This window comes from Nipponia nippon, unplaced genomic scaffold (assembly GCF_047370975.1).
Source record: "Nipponia nippon isolate SJK-2023a ecotype South Korea unplaced genomic scaffold, ASM4737097v1 scaffold_15, whole genome shotgun sequence".
In the NCBI taxonomy this organism is placed as follows: domain Eukaryota; kingdom Metazoa; phylum Chordata; class Aves; order Pelecaniformes; family Threskiornithidae; genus Nipponia; species Nipponia nippon.
The window spans coordinates 9,113,922-9,137,130 of NW_028262331.1; the positions used below are offsets into that span (position 1 = coordinate 9,113,922).

At 37.6% G+C, this 23,209-nt stretch overlaps 1 protein-coding gene across 6 annotated transcripts in view; it reads left to right on the forward strand.

Annotated features, from left to right (window-relative positions):
- Positions 1-23,209, forward strand: part of USP32 (ubiquitin specific peptidase 32) — an 81,602-nt gene that overhangs the window by 16,179 nt on the left and 42,214 nt on the right. For 5 of the 6 annotated variants that reach the window (XM_087751692.1, XM_087751691.1, XM_087751693.1 and 2 more), the window contains 4 exons: positions 6,525-6,652; positions 14,896-15,001; positions 15,598-15,716; positions 19,010-19,169. In XM_087751692.1, the coding sequence (XP_087607818.1) occupies positions 6,525-6,652; positions 14,896-15,001; positions 15,598-15,716; positions 19,010-19,169 (513 nt within the window). Of the gene's footprint in view, positions 1-6,524; positions 6,653-6,810; positions 6,891-14,895; positions 15,002-15,597; positions 15,717-19,009; positions 19,170-23,209 lie in introns of those variants that run through there. The other variant, XM_087751696.1, reaches the window with a different exon arrangement.

Sequence of the window (23,209 nt, forward strand, 5' to 3'; positions counted from 1 at the left end):
TTAACAAATTTCACTAGCAGTCTTGTAATAGCAGGGTAACTTTTGCCGAGACAGGTATTTGCTTCCCAGCTTGCTGAGTTTTGCACAGGTGTTTGTTGTATAAAGTTGTCCTGTGCTTTTCAGTACAACCTTTGTCTTGACGTGACAGAGATTGTGCTGTACGTTGAACTATACATTATTCACAATGCATTTTAAAACTTTCCAAGATAAAGACAAGAAGGTGGGGGTGGGATCAGTGCTACAGGATGTGGAAAGAAAAAAGTTTCTAAAATGAATAGAGAATGTGTCTGCAAAACTTGCCAAAGCTCCACGGTACGGGTTGATTTCTTCCACCTTAGTTTAGTTAAACAGAACGTAAGGTACTTCTAAAGATGTACAGAATGGGTAAGCAAAAGGAATAGTATCTGCTGCCTGAAGAGAAATTGTGGTACATAAATTATTTTTTTATGTATACTATTTGGACTACAATTTTTATACAAAACAGACTTTACATTTGAGACTAGTTGATTCCGCACATGTAAATATTACAGAATTTGAGTATTAGACAGGAAATACTTCAGATAATTAACCTTGCTTTTACACACCCCTTTGAGTTTTAAGTAGGATGAGGAGGAGGGGAGTAACTTCAGCTGTGTTTTCTGCCTTCCTTTTCCAAATGGAACATTATATCTAATGTCCAGAATGTGGGCATCTAACATAAGGCTTCTACATAAATGTAGCATGTTTTTTTCTGAGACAGATTCCCTGCAGCTCCCGTTTGTATCAGTGACAGAGCTGGTGGGGATCTCCTCTGAAATTCAGGTCAGTTTTATGTGGGTGGCAAAATAAACTTTAAGTCTGGAGTTGGGCATCTAGGCTTGCATAGTTTGAGCTTCAGATACAGTTTTATTCTAAAAGGAAAACTCCAGGATGACCTGGTTATAAATATGTGGAGTGAAAGCAGTGGAAAGAGGGCAATTTCCAGCACAGGATTGTTTTGGAAGGCACTACGCAAATCATTACCTGGACAGATGTGAGTTTTAAAAAATAGTAGAGTTGTAAATCCATATAAACAGCATTAAGTTTAAGTAACACTATTAAACTGAAAATATCCTTGGCGGTTGAATGAGCTGAAGGTTTGCTAAATTACTGTAAGTCGCAGTGACATTTTTAGCTGAGGTTGCATGGTTTCATTTAAACTTTATTAAACAAACTGGAGCTCAGATATTCCCTGGAGAGTTTTGGAAGCAGCACTAATCTTCTGTTAAACTGTCTTTAACTTTATCAGAAACCGTCCAGCCAAGGTAGCATTGAGGCGGTTTGTAATAGTAAAAGTTGCCTAGACAGAATGACATAGTCTGTGACTGTTCCTTTTGTGGAAAAGACCATTTGTTTCAATGGTGGGTTTTGGAAGTAGGCAGATGTAATTTTAAGAATTAGAATACAGTATCTAACTACTGAAAGTTGTTTTTATTATTTTGAATTAGAACCTCACAATAAAAATTTAGCTTCTGTAGTCTTGAGGTGTAAAGAATTAGGTGTGCAGTCCCATTTGCATTGCTTTCTCTGCCGTAATATTGAGGTTGTGCCACCTATTATTGGTAGGAGCAGTGTGGAGATGGTTTTTGCTGTGTCGGCTACCATAAACTTATTTTGGGAAGTCTTACGTGTTCTGTTTTTCACTGTCAGGTTGTGAATGCAGCAACAGTGTACCCGATAGTGTAGTGTCTCTCTGTCTAATGAAAGCAGCTTGTGAATGGTCGTCTTAGGTGTTTGCAGACAACTGTCTCCTGAAGGTGTTTGGTAAGACTGTGCTTTTGGAAAAAGTAAACATGCTTAATGAAGGAACTTAAGTCAGTGTAGGAAACAGGTTTGTTAACTACATGTACGTCTAAAGGTGGGATTAAAAATATCTCCATGGTCTATGATGCTTGCTGCATAGGACTTGTGGAATTGAGAGAAAAAAGGTAGCTTGTGGGTATGTAAGTGTTCTAGTTTTTAATATTATTATAGTAATAGATGCATTTCTTCTGGAAATGTTACTTTCATAATTTAAAACCTAGTTTTATTTCCTCTCAACATGCCATCATGTTCTATCTCTATGTTGAATAATTGCTACTTTGGTGTTAGTATTTTGTAGTCAAATATTTTATTTGTCTTCCAGACTCATAGTAAACATTGATAACATCTTTGATTTATACTCTGCTCATTTCAGTAGTACTTTCATGTACCTGGATCTAAATGTATAATGAACTCATTTTTACAAAGCTTTGCAGATGATTTTAAATGGCCAGCATCTGTCATTTTAATGTGTCCTGGGGAAGGAATGGAAGTAATTACCTTTCCTGTAATTCCATGACCTGCTTTATAGTTTCTGTGTGCAAACAATGATATTACGTGGTCTCTAGCACTAATAACTTGCTTTTGAAAAGTAACATGGATTAGCAGTATCAACTTATCATCTACTATTAAATAATATACTGACAGTTCTTTTGAAGGTGTTCGTGGTATTGGTTGACTAGTTTTCTTCCCAATTTTCTCCTCGCCAACCCATCCTTTGGTAGGACCCCAGTCACTTCTGTGTTTCATGGTAGATATATATGTATGGGATTTTCTTGTTCCTGAACGCTGCCTGAAATACACTCTTGGCAGTCGCAGGTGCTCAAGGAAGCACCAATACCTGCTGTATGCCGTGCTCTTGGGCGTCCTGGGTATCTCCAGGATGCAGTTGGCCTAAGTTTCATTGCTGTGCTTGTTGTCTTAACTTGTGATACAGTGAGACCTGGTTGCTTAGAGTAGCCGCCTTCTCTGTCCTGTGAAACTGCAAAACAGCAGCTCTGCCGGGGTTAAATTAATTCACTGCTCTGTGTTACGTCAGAGTTTTGCACAAGAAATACCGCTCTGTCACCAGAGAGGTGGTTGCGTTTTGGTGACTCCTAGAAACATGTAACTTGTTTAGCGCACTGTGGGATGTAAGGTGATACATAAAATATCTCTGGAGTACTAATATGGTCTGCAGTTAAAACTGTCAGGTTACAAATTGCTTTAATTTCTGTTAATGCAGGTAAATCTCATAAAGGAATGGCCAGTAAATTTTATGATTATGAAAGTACTTGACTGACTAAAATAACTTTATGTTCTAGCCTGTTACATATAGTCAGTTCACATTTATTAAATTAATAAAATTTTCTATTAAAACAGTAATTGGAAGTTTTACACGGCTATGGGCTGTTGTATTTAATTAGTCCTAGCAAGGAAATAGTGCACAAGTATAACTCGGCGAGACTGTACTTGCGTTCCTATTGAGAAGTGCTTTTGCAGTAAGTGGGCTCAGCAGTGACAGCAGCTGGAAGGTCACTGGAGCTGTGCGAACCTGCCCTGCCCAGAAATTGCAGGGGTTGTCAGTGCGGCAGGAAGGCAGCGCTGTGCCGGTCTGCGTCCGAGTTCATCTGGAGCCTCCTTCGCTCCTCCCCACCGTGCTGCCGTGCTGGGGAGAAACTTGAACAAACTGCAACAAGGGACACAAAATCAGTAGTTATAAATGAATGCTGGGGGAAAAAAAAATATTTCCCTCATAATTTCTTATGAAAATTATTTGAATTTTCTATGCAGTCAGGAAACTAAACTTGAAAACATCGATAATGACACAGTGCTATATTAAGTATACCATAGTGTATATGTTCCGTATGTTTTGACCTTATTTTTGCAGTAAGAAATAATTGTGTTTCCTGCAAGTCCATTATAATATGTATAAAGCCGTAAGCATCTGGTTAGTTAATGCTTTGTTTGTATACAAACTCTTTTGCCAAATGACCACAAACCAAAATGAATTAACTGGTGAGGAGTTAAAAAAAATTCACAGGAGGGGAGAAAAAACCAGAATGCAGAGTCCATTTTTATTAAAAGTGTATGTGTGCGCATGCATATAAAAAATACAATAAATTAAAATATTTTCATCAAAGAACTGTTGCTAGATTTTGACTAGGAGCTAGGTTGTTTGCTCTACCTTGCCAAAATAATGAAGCCAGCAGCTTCCCCTTCTTATGTTCCCTTAGCGATCCCAAGCTTTTACTCATTAAACATGTGGTGGGGAGTTGTCCCTGTTGGCTGAAAATCTGCTACAGTTACGTTGTGTGTAAGAGGTGTGGAGGAGACGAGGTGAAGCATCCCTCTGATGTGAAGCACTTCTGTTAATTTCTTGCACGTGTTTGGAGGAAAGGCTGCGGCGTGAGGCTTGGTTTCTTTGCAGAATCTTTATTTTCCTTCCTGTTTCTGTAATTCAGAAGAGCTCGGGAGTGTGGAGAATGTCGCTTCAGGTTGTGAATATCATATCGGAGAGTCTGTTTCCAGTTAGCTAGGGAAAATCTTGGAATAAAGCTTTAACTGGTGTACCTAACAGCGTTTGAGCATTCGTTAAAACATCACACGTAAAGACAAAAAGAAAGAAAATTACTCTATGGACAGATGTTAGTATGAAATAGTGAAATTTAAACACCCTATAAGGCAAGTAACAGTATTATACCAACATTCTTCTGCCATATAATTAAAGTATACTTGTTTTATTAAAACAAGATATATGATGTTGTGGTTTAACACCTGCCGGCAGCTAAGCACCACCGCTTGCTCACTCCTCCTGGTGGGATGGGGGAGTCAGAAGAGTAAAAGTGAGAAAACTCGTGGGTTGAGATAAAGACAGTTTAATAAGTAAAGTAAAAGCTGTGCAAACAAGCAAAGCAAAACAAGGAATTCGTTCACCGCTTCCCATGGGCAGGCAGGTGCTCAGCCATCCCCAGGAAAGCAGGGCTCCATCACGTGTAACGGTTACTTGGGAAGACAAACGCCATCGCTCCGCACGTCCCCCCTTCCTCCTTCTTCCCCCAGCTTTCCATGCTGAGCGTGACGCCGTATGGTGTGGGGTAGCCCTTTGGGCAGCTGGGGTCAGCTGTCCCAGCCGTGTCCCCTCCCAGGCTCTTGTGCCCCCCAGCCTGCTCGCCGGTGGGGTGGGTGAGAGGCAGAAAAGGCCTTGACTCTGTGTAAGCCCTGCTCAGCAGGAGCTAGAGCATCCGTGTGTTATCAGCACTGCTTTCAGCACAAATCCAAATCGTAGCCCCATACCAGCTACTGTGAAGAAAGTTAACTCTACCCCAGCCAAAACCAGCACAATGATGTTGATAACATGAGTGTCTTTTGCCAAATCCATGTTAATTGATAGCACCAGTGCTGTGTGGGTCACACTTCAGATTTATTTCTTAGATCCTTTGATTTTTTTCTCTGGTCAAAAGTACCCAGAATCTGTAATAAAATTTGAAAAGAAACGTGATCCAAATTCTGTTTTTACACACAATCGTTAAATGAAGTCACTAGTCTGATTCAATGTTGACTAGGATTAAAGTTAGGGAGGAATGTTACAATGTGATTTACTTTTAAGGAGTGCTGATTCTTTTGATGAATGAATTAATTGAAATGTGGAGGTTTTAAGGAGAGTGCTGGATTAAGCTCTCAAGTGTTCTGTTTTATTTTGCCTGACAAAAAGCTTGACAAGCTTTTGGCCATGTCAGTGTTGTTTTTGTCTGGCTTGTTATATTAGGGGAAGGAAAATGCCTTACTATAAATACAGTGAAATAGCTATCATGTACAGCGTAATTTCTTTTGGCTTCTAGATGGTAAATAGCTCTTCTGCACTACACGGCAACTTACGTGTGATCCAGGTCATGCTATGTTATTCTCTGCAACTTGATTTTTGACAAAGGACCTGTTTTGTTCAGTGAGATACTTCACTTCTTAAACACTTTGTTATAAAGTTGCTGTATGCTTGTAAAATCTGAAAGCAGGGACTGCTTTTCAGGAAGCTCATGTGCAAATATAAACAGGATGTCATCAAACTTTTCACGTTTACAGATCGTGCACAAGTTTGAACAGGTTTTAGCTGGTAATCAGATTTTGACTGTGCAAGAGAATCTTAGGTGAAGAATTACAGTTAGTCCAAAGTTTAACTGTAGTACTCCTGTTAAATTCATGCTTCACTGCACTGTCTTATGAGCATGTAAGTGGTGACTAAATGTTTTTTTTCATATACAGAAAAGTAGACTGGTTGCTAGATAAAACTGCTTGAAGCATGCTGCTGGAGCTGCTCTTAATATTCACCACTGTTGGTTACAGATCATTTCTCTGGCTTACATGCAATGTAAAATTGATCATAAAGCTAGCTTATTTTCCTTTTGTGTGACAATAATGGTGCTTAATTTAGAATGAATTATAATAGGCTACTGTAGTCAGAGAAAACTTAGGCAGTGAACTGTTGTAATCATTGATGTTAACTTTAGGTTTACTTCACTTTTGGGGGGAAGATTAGATTATTAGATCTCATTTTCTAGTAGTCAGATTTTCCCACTGTTTAGGTGAAATCATGCATTTAATTTCTTCCTATCTTTTTATGGTAAAGGTAAATGTAAGTATAGTATTTTGAGAGTCCTTAAGCTATTACATTTCTACGATACCTTTATTGACCAAATCTTTTTTTTCTCCTCTCTTCTCACTCAACACAGTTACAGATATAGAGCTAAAGCGACTGAAAGATGCTTTCAAGAGAACTTGTGGACTCTCATATTATATGACTCAACAGTGCTTCATCAGGGAAGTTCTTGGTGATGGAGTCCCTCCAAAAGTTGCTGAGGTAATCTATGAACTTGCTGTTTTTCTGGGGAGGCATATGAGGTTGATAATGTGCACCTATAGATGTGCACACACAAATATGCCTGTACAGATGCACAAGCTAATTTAATTTCTTTCCATTTTTCATACTATATCACAATGTACGTTCTCTGTCTGGAGATAATGTTCCAGTCTTGCGTCATGGGTTGTCACTGATGTGTGCTTGACTGAGCTACTGATTCCAACCCAACTACTAGGTGGTAGGTGACTTGGAAATAAACATGAATATCCAAATGAAGATTGGGGGAAGTAAAAGGTCGCGAAGTTTTAACAATATACGTAGCCATTATAACAAAGGATTTTATTTACTCTGGAGATGCACTTGCTGTTGGTTTCTCTGAGATTCTGTTCGCTTTTACTTTGTTTTCTAAAGTGCAGGTTAATCTTTACAAGCTCTTAAAAATAATTTTATGTATAATAAACATATAAATGAACTGAAAAATAGCCAGAATCAAAATATGCTACATGGATATAAATATTGTGTGTGTATATATCTAAAAAATAGTAACACCATCCTGCACACGTGCATGTTTAAAAAAATTATTTTCCTTCATAGTGTTGCCTCTGTCTTGAGAGAGAAATTAAAATATTGTTGGTAGAGAAGAAAAAGATTAGCCAGACCTTCCAAATGATATCTTGCTCCATGTAGTTTCTAATCGCAGCTTCTATTTCTGGTATCTTCAGTGTTATTGACCTCACAGGCAGCGAGCAAGTCTTCCAGTTTTATTTAGATAATGTGAGTAGTGAAGTGTGCGTTGCAAAAGGTTTAACGCTGTGGTAGAGTTACTTTTTTCCTAAGCTTAATCTTTTCTGCGTTCTTTTTTCTGTTTTTCCTAAATGTTGACAAATAAGATGATATTACTTGTTTCTGTAATACAGTTAACAGTGTGATTTTTATGTGGGTGTTCAAGCGCTTAACAGGAAAAATTGCAATGTGTGTTAGCGCTATCAAATTAAAAGGAAGTATATGATTTGCCCATAGCTTAAAGCATGTCTTCAGTATTAATTTCTGTATATGTTGCCTGGATGCTTTGACTGTTAGTAGCCCATAAGATTAAACAAAAACCATATCCTACACTGTATACAATTGGTTTGAAATAATATAAAATGTTGAGAATTTTACATTATGAGTTAACTTGTACTTTTTTATCCCTTTTATGGCAGTATTAAGGATTAAATTGCTGATTTGGATGAAGTAAACTTTTGGTCACAAATAGAGACTCCAGGTTTTCAAATGTCTTTCAAATGGCTACCTTCTACTTTATTTTTTAAAAATCTGTCCTTAAAGACACAGATTCTGTGATGATTATCTCTTTTAACACTCATTAGAGTTATACTGCAGCTCTTGGTTTCCTGTTGGTGAAATAAAGTTAATGGAAGAATCATAATTGGTTTCTGATGTCACCTCATCAAATCTGGCACATGACATCTCAAAATTCTGGTACAAATTACTGTGTACTTCTAGCATTCATATTCAGGCAATGCAGTAGTCATATCTGTAAGCTTGAATACTGTAAATTTGGACAAAATTTGGATTTGATTCTTCTCATGCTGTGAAGGGATGCTTTGTAATTCCTGGCTTCAGGATGTGGAAAGGCAGGCAAAGTCATTAGGCAGCTTAAAGCCTTGTTCTTAGTTTTCAGCCTTTCAATCATTAAAATTGATCATTTTGAGCCTCAGATTGCTAGACTGTCTTCTCTGCGTGTTTTGAATAATAGTTTTTCATATCTGAGTAGTGATAGGCCTTCAGGAATTCATTACATTAAAAACACAGAGTTTTAGAGCAGGGACATAAAACAGAGATCTGAAACCAGTGGAACTTTGGTCAAACAATTTGCATGATTGTCGGGCACACGAAACATTTTTTAAACGGTCAGGACAGTAACATTCTGAAAGGCTCTCTTGGAAAAATGGAGTTGAAGATATTAATTAAATGAAATCAAGAGATGTGCTGTGTCTGCGTTGTTTTAACTGCAGGAAAGCTGGTCAAGTGGTGGGAAGTATGAACACAGCATTTATTTTTAAATCTAAGAAAATAATGCAATTACCGTATGCAGTTGTGGGTACCTTGATAGAAAACGTAGTGTTCAGGGAGGTGGAAGGATGGGATGCTGATAATATTTCAAGCAAGCATTTTTAGTAGCTTTGTGTTTTAGACTGAGGAGGGGAAGAATGTTGAGAAAGGAACTCCTAACTTCAGCCCGTGCAGTCATTTCAATGACTAATTAGATTATACCTTTTATATATACCTACATATATTATGATTGTGAGATGGTTTATACACAGTGTTCTGTGATACTTACTAAGTAGTTAAGTGTCAGTGCATTTTTTTCTCCAAATGTGACTAATTGGTTAACAAGCTGCAGTCCACGCAACGCAAAGAGAAGAGGGATGATGCTACCAGAGACATAAAGGACATGTTGAGGGGACTGCCAAAAGAACAAGAACACAGACTGCTCGGGGAGAGGGAGAAGAGGGGTCATAAGGATAAAATCAGGAAAGAAGCCAGGGAACTGTTTCTATAGACTGAGACTTTTTTTTGAACAGAAAAGGAACCATATTGTTATACTCTTCAGTTATCCATGAAGCATAACATGTCAGACTTAAATTTTATAAAAAAATATGACTATGTACCATATAATTGTACTAAATTTTACATTCTGAAATGTAAATTGCCATGATACTGTCTGGGTGTGGCTATTTTGAGTAAAGCTGCAACAGTATTAAGTAATTTTGGAAAATACAAAATTGCATCATATTTTGATGGTGCGTCTTATTAGAAGAAGTTTTGCAAATAGCACATTAATGTGAAAAATTGTGGAACTCCTTCCTTAGCAATGCAAACTAATCTCTGTTATATATTGTTATATAACTATTCAGTGTTTATAAACTCTTCCCAAAGAATGATTAAGCAGCTAAACACAAAGTAATGCCAGCTGCCGATGGTTGTAATTACATATATTAAAGACTAATACATTGGACATTATCCATAGAACTCCTTTTCTGTGTTTATATCATGAACAGTCAATGTGTTATGTTGAAATAATACATACATGTAATATTTGGCATTCAATAGTTATCATAACTGAGATGTACAAAGTTCAACAGAAGTGAGTGGAAAAACTCGGAAATGGGTGTGAATTAGAAATATGCTTTCAGATGGATGAAGAGAGGAGACAGCTTTATTTGAGGTAATTTATAAAATAGCTGGTCTTAAAAGTCTCAAAGCACAGAAAAGTTAAATTTGAGTGATGGAGAATAAAGTGTAAAGAAAAGATCATATTTTATTAAAATCTGTGAAAGAAAACCAGTGATTTCTCATTTGTTTATTCATATATATATCTCTCTCTATATCTATTTTGTCTTGGAAGTCCTGTTAATCTGAAATGTAAGAATTCTTTTTTGTGCTCTTCATGGGTTTTTTTGATAAAAAATAGTTCTATTAAGACTTAAACTATAGTGTTCAGCAGAGCTAATTGCGTATTTTCAAAAAAGTAATGATTCCAATGTAATATAAAGGTAAATTGCTTATATATGCAGTGTAGCCTTGAAGGCATCTTGTGAAATCAGAATGATTAGACGTAGAAAGTGTGGAGTTCAAATGTCTGCCATGACATTGTCGATGAAGCGTATACAATCATTGTGTCCAAATAGAGCACAAATTTAGTTTTAATAATTTAGCCCTTCAAGCATTGGTAAATGGATTAAACTTTAGTAATAGAAGAGGATGAACTGAGCACCCTGTGGGAAGTTATGTATTTAGGTAGCGCTGTGTCGTATAGTAGAATGAAACTGCAGGTTCTACATAATGATTTTTGTAGAATTAGATCCTTCTATGTTATCAGCCTCATTTACATTTACTTGCCTTCAGACATCTTTTAATAGTCCTAAGTGGATAGCAATGAAAGCGATAGCTTGGTGGGTGGACAAGGAGAGGATTTACCGCAGGTAACACACAGAACTATATTGAGGTAAGTGTCTTCAGGGAATCTGTCTGCTTCAGCGTGATGTCTGTTAATAACTGTGATAGTAGAGAGGCGAACAAAAAATGAGAATTTTTTACTACCTTGTTGCCCAGTACTGCTTTGGAGGTGGTCTAGAACACATTCTGCAAATTCATTCCGCTAGTCTGGTTCCTGTTGCTGGAAAGGCAACAGTGGTAGGTTTTCCACACCTTGTTGTACACAAAGCATAAAGGGCAGTTGCTGCTGTACAGCTAGCGAAGCTGGTCTGTCTTAGGTATTTCCTTCTCTTCTTTTTGCCACTCCAGCACTATGTGGCTTAGCCAGGTCTGTCCAGTGCCCTTGACAGGCCCACAGCTGGTTTTGTTTAGTCACTCCCAGTCCCGGCTTAATTTTTACTTGAGATGGAAGCCACACCTGCGATAGTAAGGGCAGTGACTCATTCCCATGGCTCGGGTATTCAGCTCTCCCACCCTTTACCAGTGCTTGAGGATTCTGGCTGCAGCACTGCGATTGCTGTTACTGGAGGGGGAAGAGGGGATAGAAAGGGGGATTTTGGTTCCAGTAACTTCCTTCTTGTTCCACTTAACCTTGTGAACGTCTTGTAGAATCCCAACTCATTTAGGCTGAGGTACCTGAGGAAACACAGATCTATCTGAGCTTTGTCATTAGACGTTTCTGAAGCTCATTTTTTGAGCCCCACACCATTATCCTCAAGAGAATCAAAGGAGACATATGCCAGCCTCTGCAGATGTGGGAGTTAGTAGGCACGTAATATATTCTTCGGGAATTTTCGGCTGATTTCTTCTGCCTTTTTTTTTTTTTTTTAATAGGAAAACCTACAAGTTCAAAGCCTCAGAGTGATCTTATTGAGTGTTTACAGCGGTTTCTTCTAACTGCTGTCAGTTTGTTTCCATCTTTACTCACAACTGACTCTGAAAAGTGTCAGATTACTGTCACTTTGTGTTTTACAACTAATTTATTATGAAACATTGTAAGGGATTAAGGTACTAAGGAAGCTACATTTTCTTTTATTAATAAAAAATAGTGGTCAGCAGACGACCTCAAAAGCTGTTCTCTTTAACAATGCAGGAAGATTTTATTTTCTCTCCTGTCTGTTTCCAGTGTTTGTTTTGTTCTGTTTTTTATTTGTTTTAAGGTAGATAAACCTTTTGGCAACACGTTTTGTTATATTTTGCTTTATCAGTGTAACAGGTGCAAATTCTTTCCAAGTGCTTTCCTGATTTCTTAGCTTACAGTTAGAGTAACAAATACTGACGGCTGTCAGTTCTTGGGTAAACAATTTCCTGGCATATAGACCTGGGTCAGTGAGATGCTAACTTTTTTCAGTCTTGTTTTGGGAGACATGGCACTCACATTTTGCAGAGGGATTTCAGCCTGTTGAGAATTGGTTTCCTCCTTATTACACATCATTGTAATGTTGTGCTGTCTGACTCCTTTGACGGAGTCAGTCACAACTGGTGGGAGACTGCACGTCATTACACAGAATGTCCTACATGGTTACGGTAGTATGTAGAAGTTCTCTTGTAATATTTGAAATGTCATTTATGTAGTTATTTTGTACCAGTTTCACAGTCAGCTTAATCGTGGCTGCTTATTCTCACCCTGAGGTCACCCACTTTGAGCTGCATTAGTGAAACCTGGTAAGAAAAATGGTTAATTCCACTCCAAGTTGGTTCCCTGATGTCATTCATAGTCCTGCTACATGAGCGCTTGTTTTGGCATAGATGTAGGAAGTGGAATGGGAGTGGGAATGAGTTGTTGGGGGCAGGGGAACGGCTAGCCCTGGTTTACACCAGCAATGAAACTACAGCGGTAAGACAGGCAGAAGATGGAAAGTACTTTAAAAATAAATAATTAACTGTAGGCTGTATGTGTCTGCAGAGAGACAGGCAAAATTCTAATCATACTTCAGTGTAGTTTTGATTTATGTTTTAAAATCCAGTTTAGAATTATTCCTGTGTTTTTTCAAAGATAAATTTATTATACTAGAGTGTTCACTGGATGCGTCTAGTAGGTTTATGATCCTAATTCTGCTGTTTGTGGGAGGTCATCATACAGTGGTAGGTTTTGTGCTGTAACAACTTTTATACTTCAAAACTGAAGTCTTAATTAATAGGAGAATTTGTACACCCTGTAGTGATTTTGTTTTATGATGGTTTAAAAGTGGATTGTTTTGATGTGTTTAAAACTGTAACTTGTTGGGTAGATTCACAGGATGTCACACACTTAAGATAATGTTAGTAACATGCATTTTTTCCAGAACTGCTGATAGTCTAGAAGACAAGTGTCACTCCAATTGCACGTACCATCTCTCACTGTTGTTTTCTAGTCATCTGTGAGTGTAAATGTTTCCTGATGGTTACGGTGGAAGTTTTAAAAAATTTAAAAGTGTTTTAATTCTGTAGATTGGTGGATTTTTGTCTGTGGGCCCCAAGGTGTCATGGCTTCTTTGGCAGGCTTGCAAAAAAGGCTAAAATTCATTATGCAAGCATTTGTAGTTTCAAAGAGAAAAAAACCAAACAAACAGAGCTTACAAGGTCAAAAAAAGTAAAAAATGTTGCTTTCACTGTTTAGAATTGTGTCTGGTTGTAGTTCATATGTTTAAAACCAAACAAAAGGCAGGGGGAAGGGATACAGGTGTTGGAGTTAACATCTGTGGGTTTCATCCCACGGTTTACTAATGATTCACTCTGTGGGTAATACACGAAATAGTGAATCTGTCCACAATAATTCTGAAGCTCTGCTGACCTCTGAAGTCTGCTATTGCTATTTGGCTAAATTCTCATATAAAGAATATACTCAAGGCTTTACTGGCGAAAAATGAAAAAGCAGTACATAACTGTGTGTACCCATCCTGGTTTTAATATTGTTTATTTAGAATGTAATTCAGATGCAAGCGAAGAAAATACTATTTAAAATGTGCACAACACTTAATAGAAATTGATCTGTGTTCCTTTATCTTTCCCTCTGAAAAAGTTGTATTTAAAAACAAGTTCAGCAAGTAAGTCTGCTATCCAAAGCATGATCAGTGACAAATCACTTTGCTCTGGTCTTTCACAGTAATAGTACCCCATCAGGTAGACTTAATACTTTCTCTTTATGGTTAGATGGTCAGTGTGATACCTATAAGAAAATAAAATTAAAAGACACAGACACTGAAATAATTCTTCTATGTAAGAGTAATTTATAAGTCCTGACTGCTTTAAATTCTAATACTTAATGCAGATTTCTGTCTTGTGATACTGATAAAGTACTGGTGCTTGTAGGAATAGATGTGGGATAACAGGAGGAGTCCATGTTTGAAGAGCAGTACAGCATACGTATTTTAATTTGTGCTCTGTAGTATTAGAGGCAAGGTGAAGTCATATATTGCAATAAGTGAGTTGGTAATTCTTGTTTACTAAAAGTAGTTGCCGTTTGCCCTAAAATGACTGACTGAGAGCCTATCTCATGTATCAGTGCTGAATCACTGTTAAGATGCTGTTGGGTAAGTTAAGCTGCAGTGTACAGACCTCTCATGTGGAAGGTAAATGCTCCAGCCCTTCCACTGACTGCATTGTTCCTGGTGGCTGCTGTGTGGATCTTCAAGTAACTTCTCAATAGAAGTCTTGATTTCTATTGCTTCTTATTGGAAGAAAGATTTAAATACTGTTGTTAGAGTGGGGTACTAAACTGGAATGGTCATTCTAGCAACAGTTGCAGTATTAAGGTAGTTAAGGTATAGTTGATGGAAGGGGTTTTTTTATTGTGTGTCACATCTTTTCAAACCAGTAGTTTTTGATGGCTTACTGGAAGTGCATCTCCTGTGACTGGTGAAACACTTGATGCTCCAACAACCTCTTGGTGGCTTTGAGACTGTCAAAGCCTGGTCTGGAGGAGATTTCATCTTCAGTACCTTGATAAGGAAATCTGGGGAAATGGTACCAGTGAGCAAGCAAGAAGCTGTCTTCATTGGAGGATTCTAACAATTTTTTTTATATCGCTGTTATTTAGTGAAACACAGGCAGTTTTCATAAAAAGACCCTGGGAAGGCTATCTTACAGGTACTGGAAGAGCTACAGAAGTGTAACAGAATTAATATTAGAAGTGTGTTTAGCTGAATGTGAGGTGACTAGCCTAAAACCCATGTAAGATGGCGCCTCAGTATAAGTTGTTGCTTTTAGGTCTGACATCTCTGTTCTCCCTGTTAACTTTGGTTAACTTCTCTGTTTTATTCTAGGTTATCTACTGTTCATTTGGAGGAATATCCAAAGGGCTGCACTTCAATAACTTGATAGTTGGATTAGTTCTACTTACAAGAGGCAGAGAGGAAGAGAAAGCAAAATGTAAGTAATATAACTTACAACAGTACCAACAGGATTGTGGATAGTGAGTGTAAAATACACTTACGTAAAGCAAACAAACTATGTTATACTAAGTCCCTATTTTTATATGTAACCAGGGCATACATTTGCCAATAAAGATAGTATTTTTTTAGACATTTTTAGCTGTATATTTTGAAATTCAGTGCATTTTAGTTTTCTATACTCACCAAAATTAAATATTTGATAAGTCATTATGAATATAAATGTTGGGATCCTGCAGAAAGATTGTTGATCATTGTATGTGGGCAGAGGAAGGAAGCCGGCATTGATATTTTTCAAAACAAACGAAAAGCATCTGCCTACTGACTTCTGTTGTTTTGTCTTCCTTGTTAATCTGACTTGATAGTATTTATATGCCTTTTGATTAGTGGACAATGGTAAAAGAAAAAGGAGATACTTCTTGACCTGAACCTTGCTGAACTATATTGAAATTGAATCAATCTAATTTTTTAGTCCTTTAGTTGTTGCATAGCTTTTGGCATTCTCAGCCAGTTGTAAACTTAATGTTTGAAAAATGTAACTACCGTAGTTGCTTAAACATATCTCTACTTCCTCAGACATTTTCAGTCTCTTTTCTAATGAATCTGGGAGTTATGTTGTCCGTGACGAGATGGAGAAGATGCTGCATGTGGTTGATGGGAAAGTCCCAGAGTCACTCAAGAAATGTTTCTCTGAGGTATTTCATACAGGTTTTATCCTATTGCATTTACAAAAAGGTGAAAATTACATTGGGTAGTTTCTTTTTCTCTGACATATACATGCTCGTCCATGTATGGGAACAAATTGACCTTGTTTAAATTCAGTAAAAGCTCGTAGTTTTTTATGTTGTAATATTACATGTAATTTGTATTGATGTAAATAGCAGCTCGGTATATAAATGTAGACATTCTCCATGCTGCTTTACATACTGTGCTGGTTTGAAGGATATAATTTCCCAAGGGTAATCATGTTATCAAGTAGATTTAAATACTAATATTGCTAGTGGAATTTTATTCATTACTGTGGACATTTTATTGCAATTGAGGAAGAAATCTACAACACAGATCTGAGAGGGGAAAGAAAATCTGCATCCTGGATTTAAAAATGCCTGCCAGCAGTGGTTGCTTAAAAATAATAGTTTTATAGTATTACTTTTGTCTCACTGTGCTACAACATTTATTTATGCTTTAGGTGGTTTAAGAGATGTAATCTTTATGAAGCTTGCTGAAGTCCTCCTCTAGAACAGGCCACTGTTACTTTTAAATATTCGGATACTTCTTTGGCACTAGTGGTCCTGATGAATTGTCAGGTTTTTGTGCTTTGGTTGCTTCATTTATTATCAGAGGACTATAGATCAGCAAAATCTAGTTGTCATTATATATTCCACTGAAAAACTGATTGACTAGAAGCTTTATTTGTGGATATCAGATTACTTAATTACCTTAAATTTTATTTTACTGTATTGAAGATAACTTTGGTTAGGGCGTTGGCTGAGGCAGACTCCTTTAATCTGGCGGTGGTATCATGTTGGCTTTGTAGGCAATGATTACATTCTTCATTCTCGGCTGGAATCATAAATCCTATGTATACTGCAGTCCAGTTTCTAGAGCTGACCCACTTTCGTATTTCCTATTTATAATTTCCCATCAATATGCTGTGATGAATTATACCCTAAAAGTTAATTGCACACTGTCCAAGAAATCCAGAAATACTTTATGAAGACTTGCAGGAAGAGAAGTATCAATCTGGCTTTATACCATTTTCCTGTTCAAGAAAATGCTGTATATTGATTTTTCTTTTAAAATAAAAATAGTGTAATAACCCACTCAGCAGGATTTACTGGCCTGTTAATCATACTAGGTCATTGCTGGAGAGTGAGAAAGTTTAATGTTCCTGCTGTGGGCCTTCCTTCCTGCCGTATGGTGGATGAGTTTATGCTTTCAAGGATGATGTTTGTAGGTACTTCTATTCTTTCCTTTGGAATTATCGCATGTACTCATCTAGAAATATGAGCTTTAAAATATATCTGAGTTTTCCTCACTCTTGTTTCTGAAATACAGGAAACAAATTCAGTGATACCTGTATTGCTCTAGTTGCTCAAGTTCCATCACGGCTCAGCTGTAAACATTACTGGGTTCAAATGCCTTTTTCCCCTCTGTCCAAAGCTTTCCTGTCCCTCTTCTTCCTTGTCCTTCCTCCAATCAGCTGGAACAACGCAGAGTCTTAGTGAAACGTGGCACAGCTCTTGCTGCACTTACAGAAAGCAGTGAAAAAGTAGAGGGAAAGTAGAGTGGAACAGGTGGTAAGAAAATGATCTTGTCTCTGATCCAAACTGTTAGAGAAATTAAGAAAAAAAAATGTGGGCTGCTTTTTTCTTCTCTGTTAATTTGGCAGTAGAGGTTTTTTTGCTTAAGCAAGTGGTTCCATAACGGGCTAGATCCTGTAAAGTCCACGTTGTTGAGTTACCCTTTTCCTGACTGTCATTCTTTCTCCTACCTTTGTGCTGGCTCCAGTATTTATACGATGCCTTGATGAACTGGATTGGGAAACTGATCTGGCTGAGAAGTAAACCCCTTTTCTGTAGCTCCTAATCCTGTAGGTTCTTTTTCAGCTAGATCTGTTTTGCCACATGACTGCACTAATGTGATTGCTGTCACAAAAAAGAAGGGATGAAGGATCAGAAACGGTGTTGGTAAGAGGAAGGTTAGGACCATGCTGTCAGTCAGTAGTGTGGATATATACAGATTAAACTGGTGATGGAATAGCAATGTAGCATCTTGACTTCTGTGAATTATAACCATGTGGCAGTCTGTGACAGTAGCTGTAAGCATTGGGGTGTTTCTGCATGTATTTGTTGGAGAAAAATGTAACGCTTTAGTCTAGGAAAAAGAGGCATAAGAAGAATGAGTATCTGGAACCTGAAATAATCCGTTACAATTGGAATATGAAGCAAATGTTCTAGCAGTGATGGTGATTAACCATTTGAGCAACCTGGCAAAGGAAGCAGTGTATTTTCAATTTTCTGCAGTTGGCAGCTGCAGGTAGTCTGTGGCCAAATGCAAATCGTTGGATTCTGTAGAGGTGTCATTCAGTGAAGTTTAATGGTCTGTCATATTAGGGGAGTTTAAATAATCAGTGACTTGAAACCTCTTTCACTTCACAGACCCTGTTTATTTCCCATGGAGATTAGGATCTCCATATAATGATTTCGTCTACTGATAACAGGTTTGCTTTTATTTTAGTTAGTTTTGTAGGTCCTGCAGAAGTTAGTCTGCTGATCCCTGGGGTTTCATGGCCGCAGCTTGGAAACCATTCAACTAAATGGTTTAAACAGCTTCTCCAGCATTTAAACTCTGAATCTATATTTTGTATGTATTCCTGAACAAGCAGTCGCATGAGACATCCAGCAAGAGAGACTGAGTTAGGAGACAGAGTGAATGCCATGTTTACATGTGTGCTCCAAAGTGGGTTTTGGTCAACAGAGGCAAAAAAAAAAATGACATGCTACTGCAGTGATTAGTCATACTATTTGTTATTCACAAATCTAATTTTTCTATGTTAAGTGTTTGTATACTTACACAGATATAACAGAATGTTTATGATTTTATAGCACCTGTTATTTGGCACATAAGAGCTTTTATCTACCATAATAAATTTAAATTAAAAAATAACCTCTGTTATTTTGAGTTGTAAGTAACCATTTTTCTTCTAATCCCCTTAACCTGAGGTTCAGAGTAAATTGACTTTCCAAAGGCCACGTTGAGTAGGTGGTGGAAATGCAGAGAGAGCTGAGGAGTCTGATTTCCCTCTCTGTGCTGTATTTCAGAATGAAATTAAAAAAACAGGCATAGCTCCAAAGACAAAAGTTATTTTAGTACTTATTTTTTTAGGAGATTGTCCCAATTCTTGTTCGTACAGCTGGATGGTTCCTGTTTACTGGTACTGAGAAAGCAGAGAAAAACAGCTCACGTTTTCTTACTTTTCTTACAGGGTGAAAAGGTAAACTATGAGAAGTTCAGGGTTTGGCTACTGCACAACAAAGATGCTTTCACGTTTTCTCGTTGGCTGCTGTCTGGAGGTGTGTATGTGACACTCACTGATGATAGTGATACCCCTACCTTCTATCAAACCCTGGCTGGAGTCACGCACTGTAAGTAGATGATGCTTGTTATTATGCGCATTTTTTAAAACTGTTTCAGAGTTCAGACATAAACTGTTGCCTTGCTGTAGTTGTTCATTAAATCTGACTACTCTGATGAGATACATGCAGTTCTGTTCAGTGAGATGAATTTCTTCTCTGTGCTAATTTGTTCTCTGCTTTTTGTGCTGTGACATGTAAAACCTTGTTGTGTACAAGGGCACAGCAGGTCATTATTTTTAAGAGATAACAATACTGAGATTACAACATTTCTTATAATAGGCGTTTGTTACCAAGCAAATTTAAAAAAATGAAAAGGAAAATATCTTCTCTTTGACAAATACATTTATCTAAAGTGACTTGACGTTAATACTGGTTTTATATTTGGTCTTTCAGATTGTAAAGCTATTGAGACAGTTCTGAAAATAATGCTCATTTCAAAAATAAGTATTACCTCTTTATTTCACTGCAGAAAGCAAATTAATAATATTCCTGGTGTGTGATGTAGTCAGGGAACTAAATTAACCAAGGAGAAGCCTCCTCAGGATTTACATTTAGGAATAATCTCCAAAGAACAAAAGCTTCCTTATGTCTATATTAATGTAAAAGAAGGAGCAGCTGTTTTTCAAATTAAATGTAAAAACAAAAGACTGATAAATTATACTTGATGTGCAAGTATAATGTAAGGATACATTACAGTAAAGCATCTAAGGGACTCTGGTGTCCCTAGGAGAAGGGTGTTTGCTATTGAGATGTCAGGGATTTGAGCAATCTGATTGTGTTTTATGTACTCTCATAGATTTTTCTTTGTCGGTGTGAGCATGGCACTTAATCTCTTTAATGTGTGGGTTACTTGAATAAAGCAACATACAGCTTTTTCTCTTGGTTTTAAATATGAGCATTAAAATTCTATTCTGACCATCTGCAATGAAAATGCGTAATAAAATTAGAAGTTTATAGACAGGTAATTTGTTTGCGTTACATGAGCGACTGCAGTAGACATTGAGGTTACGGAAGACCACTAAATACTCTGAGGTCTAGTAGACAAGGTAGAGAAAGAGGTATGCTAAAAAAAAAAACAACAAACAACCAAACCCTCTTTGAATTTGCTAGACTTCAGCTCTGGGGAAAAAAATCTCTCAAGCTGTTTCAAATTGAGTTCTGCCATGCCTCCAACCTTGTCAAGTCTCCTTTGCCCTAAGTGTGGTTTAACCCCAGCCGGCAGCCAAGCACCAGGCGCTCGCTCACTCCTCCCGGCGGGATGGAGGAGAGAAGCAGAAGAGTAAAAGTGAGAAAACTCGTGTGTTGAGATAAAGACAGTTTAAAAGGTAAAGCAAAAGTCACACATGCAAGCGAAGCAAGACAAGGAATTCGTTCACCGCTTCCCATGGGCAGGCAGGTGCTCAGCCATCCCCAGGAAAGCAGGGCTCCATCACGTGTAACGGTTACTTGGGAAGACAAACGCCATCGCTCCGCACGTCTCCCCTTTCTCCTTCTTCCCCCAGCTTTCCATGCTGAGCGTGACGCCGTATGGTGTGGGGTAGCCGTGTCCCCTCCCAGGCTCTTGTGCCCCCCAGCCTGCTCGCCGGTGGGGTGGGTGAGAGGCAGAAAAGGCCTTGACTCTGTGTAAGCCCTGCTCAGCAGGAGCTAGAGCATCCCTGTGTTATCAGCACTGCTTTCAGCACAAATCCAAATCGTAGCCCCATACCAGCTACTGTGAAGAAAGTTAACTCTACCCCAGCCAAAACCAGCACAAAAGCTTTACCCCAGGCCTCTGGATGTTATCCGAGAGCTTACTTTGATTTTTTCATGCTTTGAAATTGAAACTTTTTCGGAACAATTTTTGCTATGCTTTTTGCGGAAAGTTTATTTGTACTGAAAATGAGGTTTATAATAAAAAAACCCCTACTGTTTTAATAGATTTTATTTTGTATTTTATATTGTTCTCATTTCTTCTGTTTGTTTTTGATATACCTGTCACTGTTACCATCTGCAGCCAGGCCCTCAACTGTATTCCCAGCTATTTCAGACGTGCAAAACAAATGATTTAAGAAAGAAATGGTCTTTAGACTGAAGACCATAATATTCTACTTTAGCCAATCCACGCCTATGTTCTTGTATCAAGAAGGAAGCCTTCCTTTCTTCAACCTATATGCTAAGAGATTTTTTTCAGTTTTAAACAAAAAATTAGAGAAATTAAGACTGAAGTGCTATAGTTAAAAATAAAATTAAGGAGACCGGATGAGAAGCATATTAGAAAAAAATGAATGGGGGCAAAATCTGTTCTGATTCTTGGAAAAAAATTGTTCAGGTGATTCCACGTTCTATTTGTTTCGACTGTAGTAGTTACTTTTTTTTTTTCTTTTCATTTTGTAGAGAGAGTATTTTCATCTTATCTCAAAATTTTCAGCTTTTGGCTTAACGGAATCCCAGTTACTTAATCAGTCTGTATCAAATCAAATTGCCTCAAGTACCTCAGTTTACATTTGAGCCTTTTTGATTGCAAGGACCTGTCAACTAATCACAGTGTCTCTGCTACCATTTCAGCCCTATAGTCCTCTCCTGAGCACGCCTTCTGCAGGATCGTAATCTGTTTTCCAGTTAATGACTATTGTCCCCCCTAACTTCCAGTTACCTCTTCGACATCTTCAACTGTACAGTCTCAAATCTTGGCTTAATTGCTATTACGTATACTGGCTCCTTCATGAAGCAACTGTCTTGCTCTCTGTTTAAATTTACATAGTAGACTCAGTGATCCTACCTCAGCATAGCCATCATGAATTTGCTGAAATTTCAGTCTTGAAATCAGCCTCTTAGAAAGGTGTTATCTTGTAATTCCATTATGTTTTAAGGCTAGAAGTTCAAATAATATTCCTGTATTTGGTTTTGCTCTCTGTATGATCAAGTTGGTTTATCATCATTTCATAACACTCCTGTGTATTGCGGCATCTGATACCGTAAACCAAATTACAGAAGGAAGTGTTTAGTCTTCTTTCTTTTCTAGGAAACACGCGTGCGTGGTTGCTCTTTTACGCGTGCTAGTTCGTATGGCTGCATGTTCTGTTGGAGAAGTTAACAGATTTTTTTAAGCCTCGTGAAATAACGTTTGCAGAGGTTTGGGTCTCTGCTGGGTGTTTCAACACAATCTATGTTCTCAAGGGAAAAAAATTCACTTCTGAAAAAAAAAATTAATTTCTGTTGCTATGTATTACATCAGACTACTGAGAAATTCGGTGTTTTCTAGTAGTTGCTGGTGGTCTCGGTTTCTTTACCGGCAGCTTACTTTTATAAGCTGTTGACTGAGTGTAATGAAGGTAGAACTGAGTGAAAAATTAAGTTTTCCATTGTCTTTAATCCTTAAAAAGCTGAAATAAAATAATTTATTAGAGAGTGTTTGAAGTGATTATTGAATCTTCAAGTACATGTCAGATCTGGGGTCAAGCTTTTCATTGTATTCCAGAAAACTGTAGCTTACATGTATATCTGAATCAGTAAAATGTTTTGTACTGTCCACAGGCTCAGTGGACTTAACCAAATTTGGAAAGCTCATATGACAGTTATGTTTGGACCTCTAGATAAAATTAAATTTTACTGTATTTTTGTTATTTTCCAGTTAAATGTCATAATAAACAAGTAGTTGTGCTGCGTTACGATGTCTGCACCCGGTATCTTTTAAGTGACAGATGTGGAAAACTGTCCGGAATTTAAGATAGTAGGAAGATGAACTGGTGAACTAATGTGCTGGTGAACTAACCAGCCTCCCCCAGGTCTGGACAAATACTTTCTTTATAATGTATCCGATGATTTCCCTTGTGATTTGAGACAGTACAGGAATCTCATACAACAGATGCAAAAGTAAGGAAAATATAAGTGCTTGAACACTTGGAAGTAATTGCAGTAAAGCGTGAATACTTGGGGCCTTGTTTTGTTTTTAAGTTTAATAATTGCAGGTCAATCTAAAGAATAAGAAATTTAGGACAGAAGCAGTATTAACACAGCTGAATGTGTAAAACAAGAGCTGTTACAACAGTTCCCTTTTCTGTTGTTTTTAA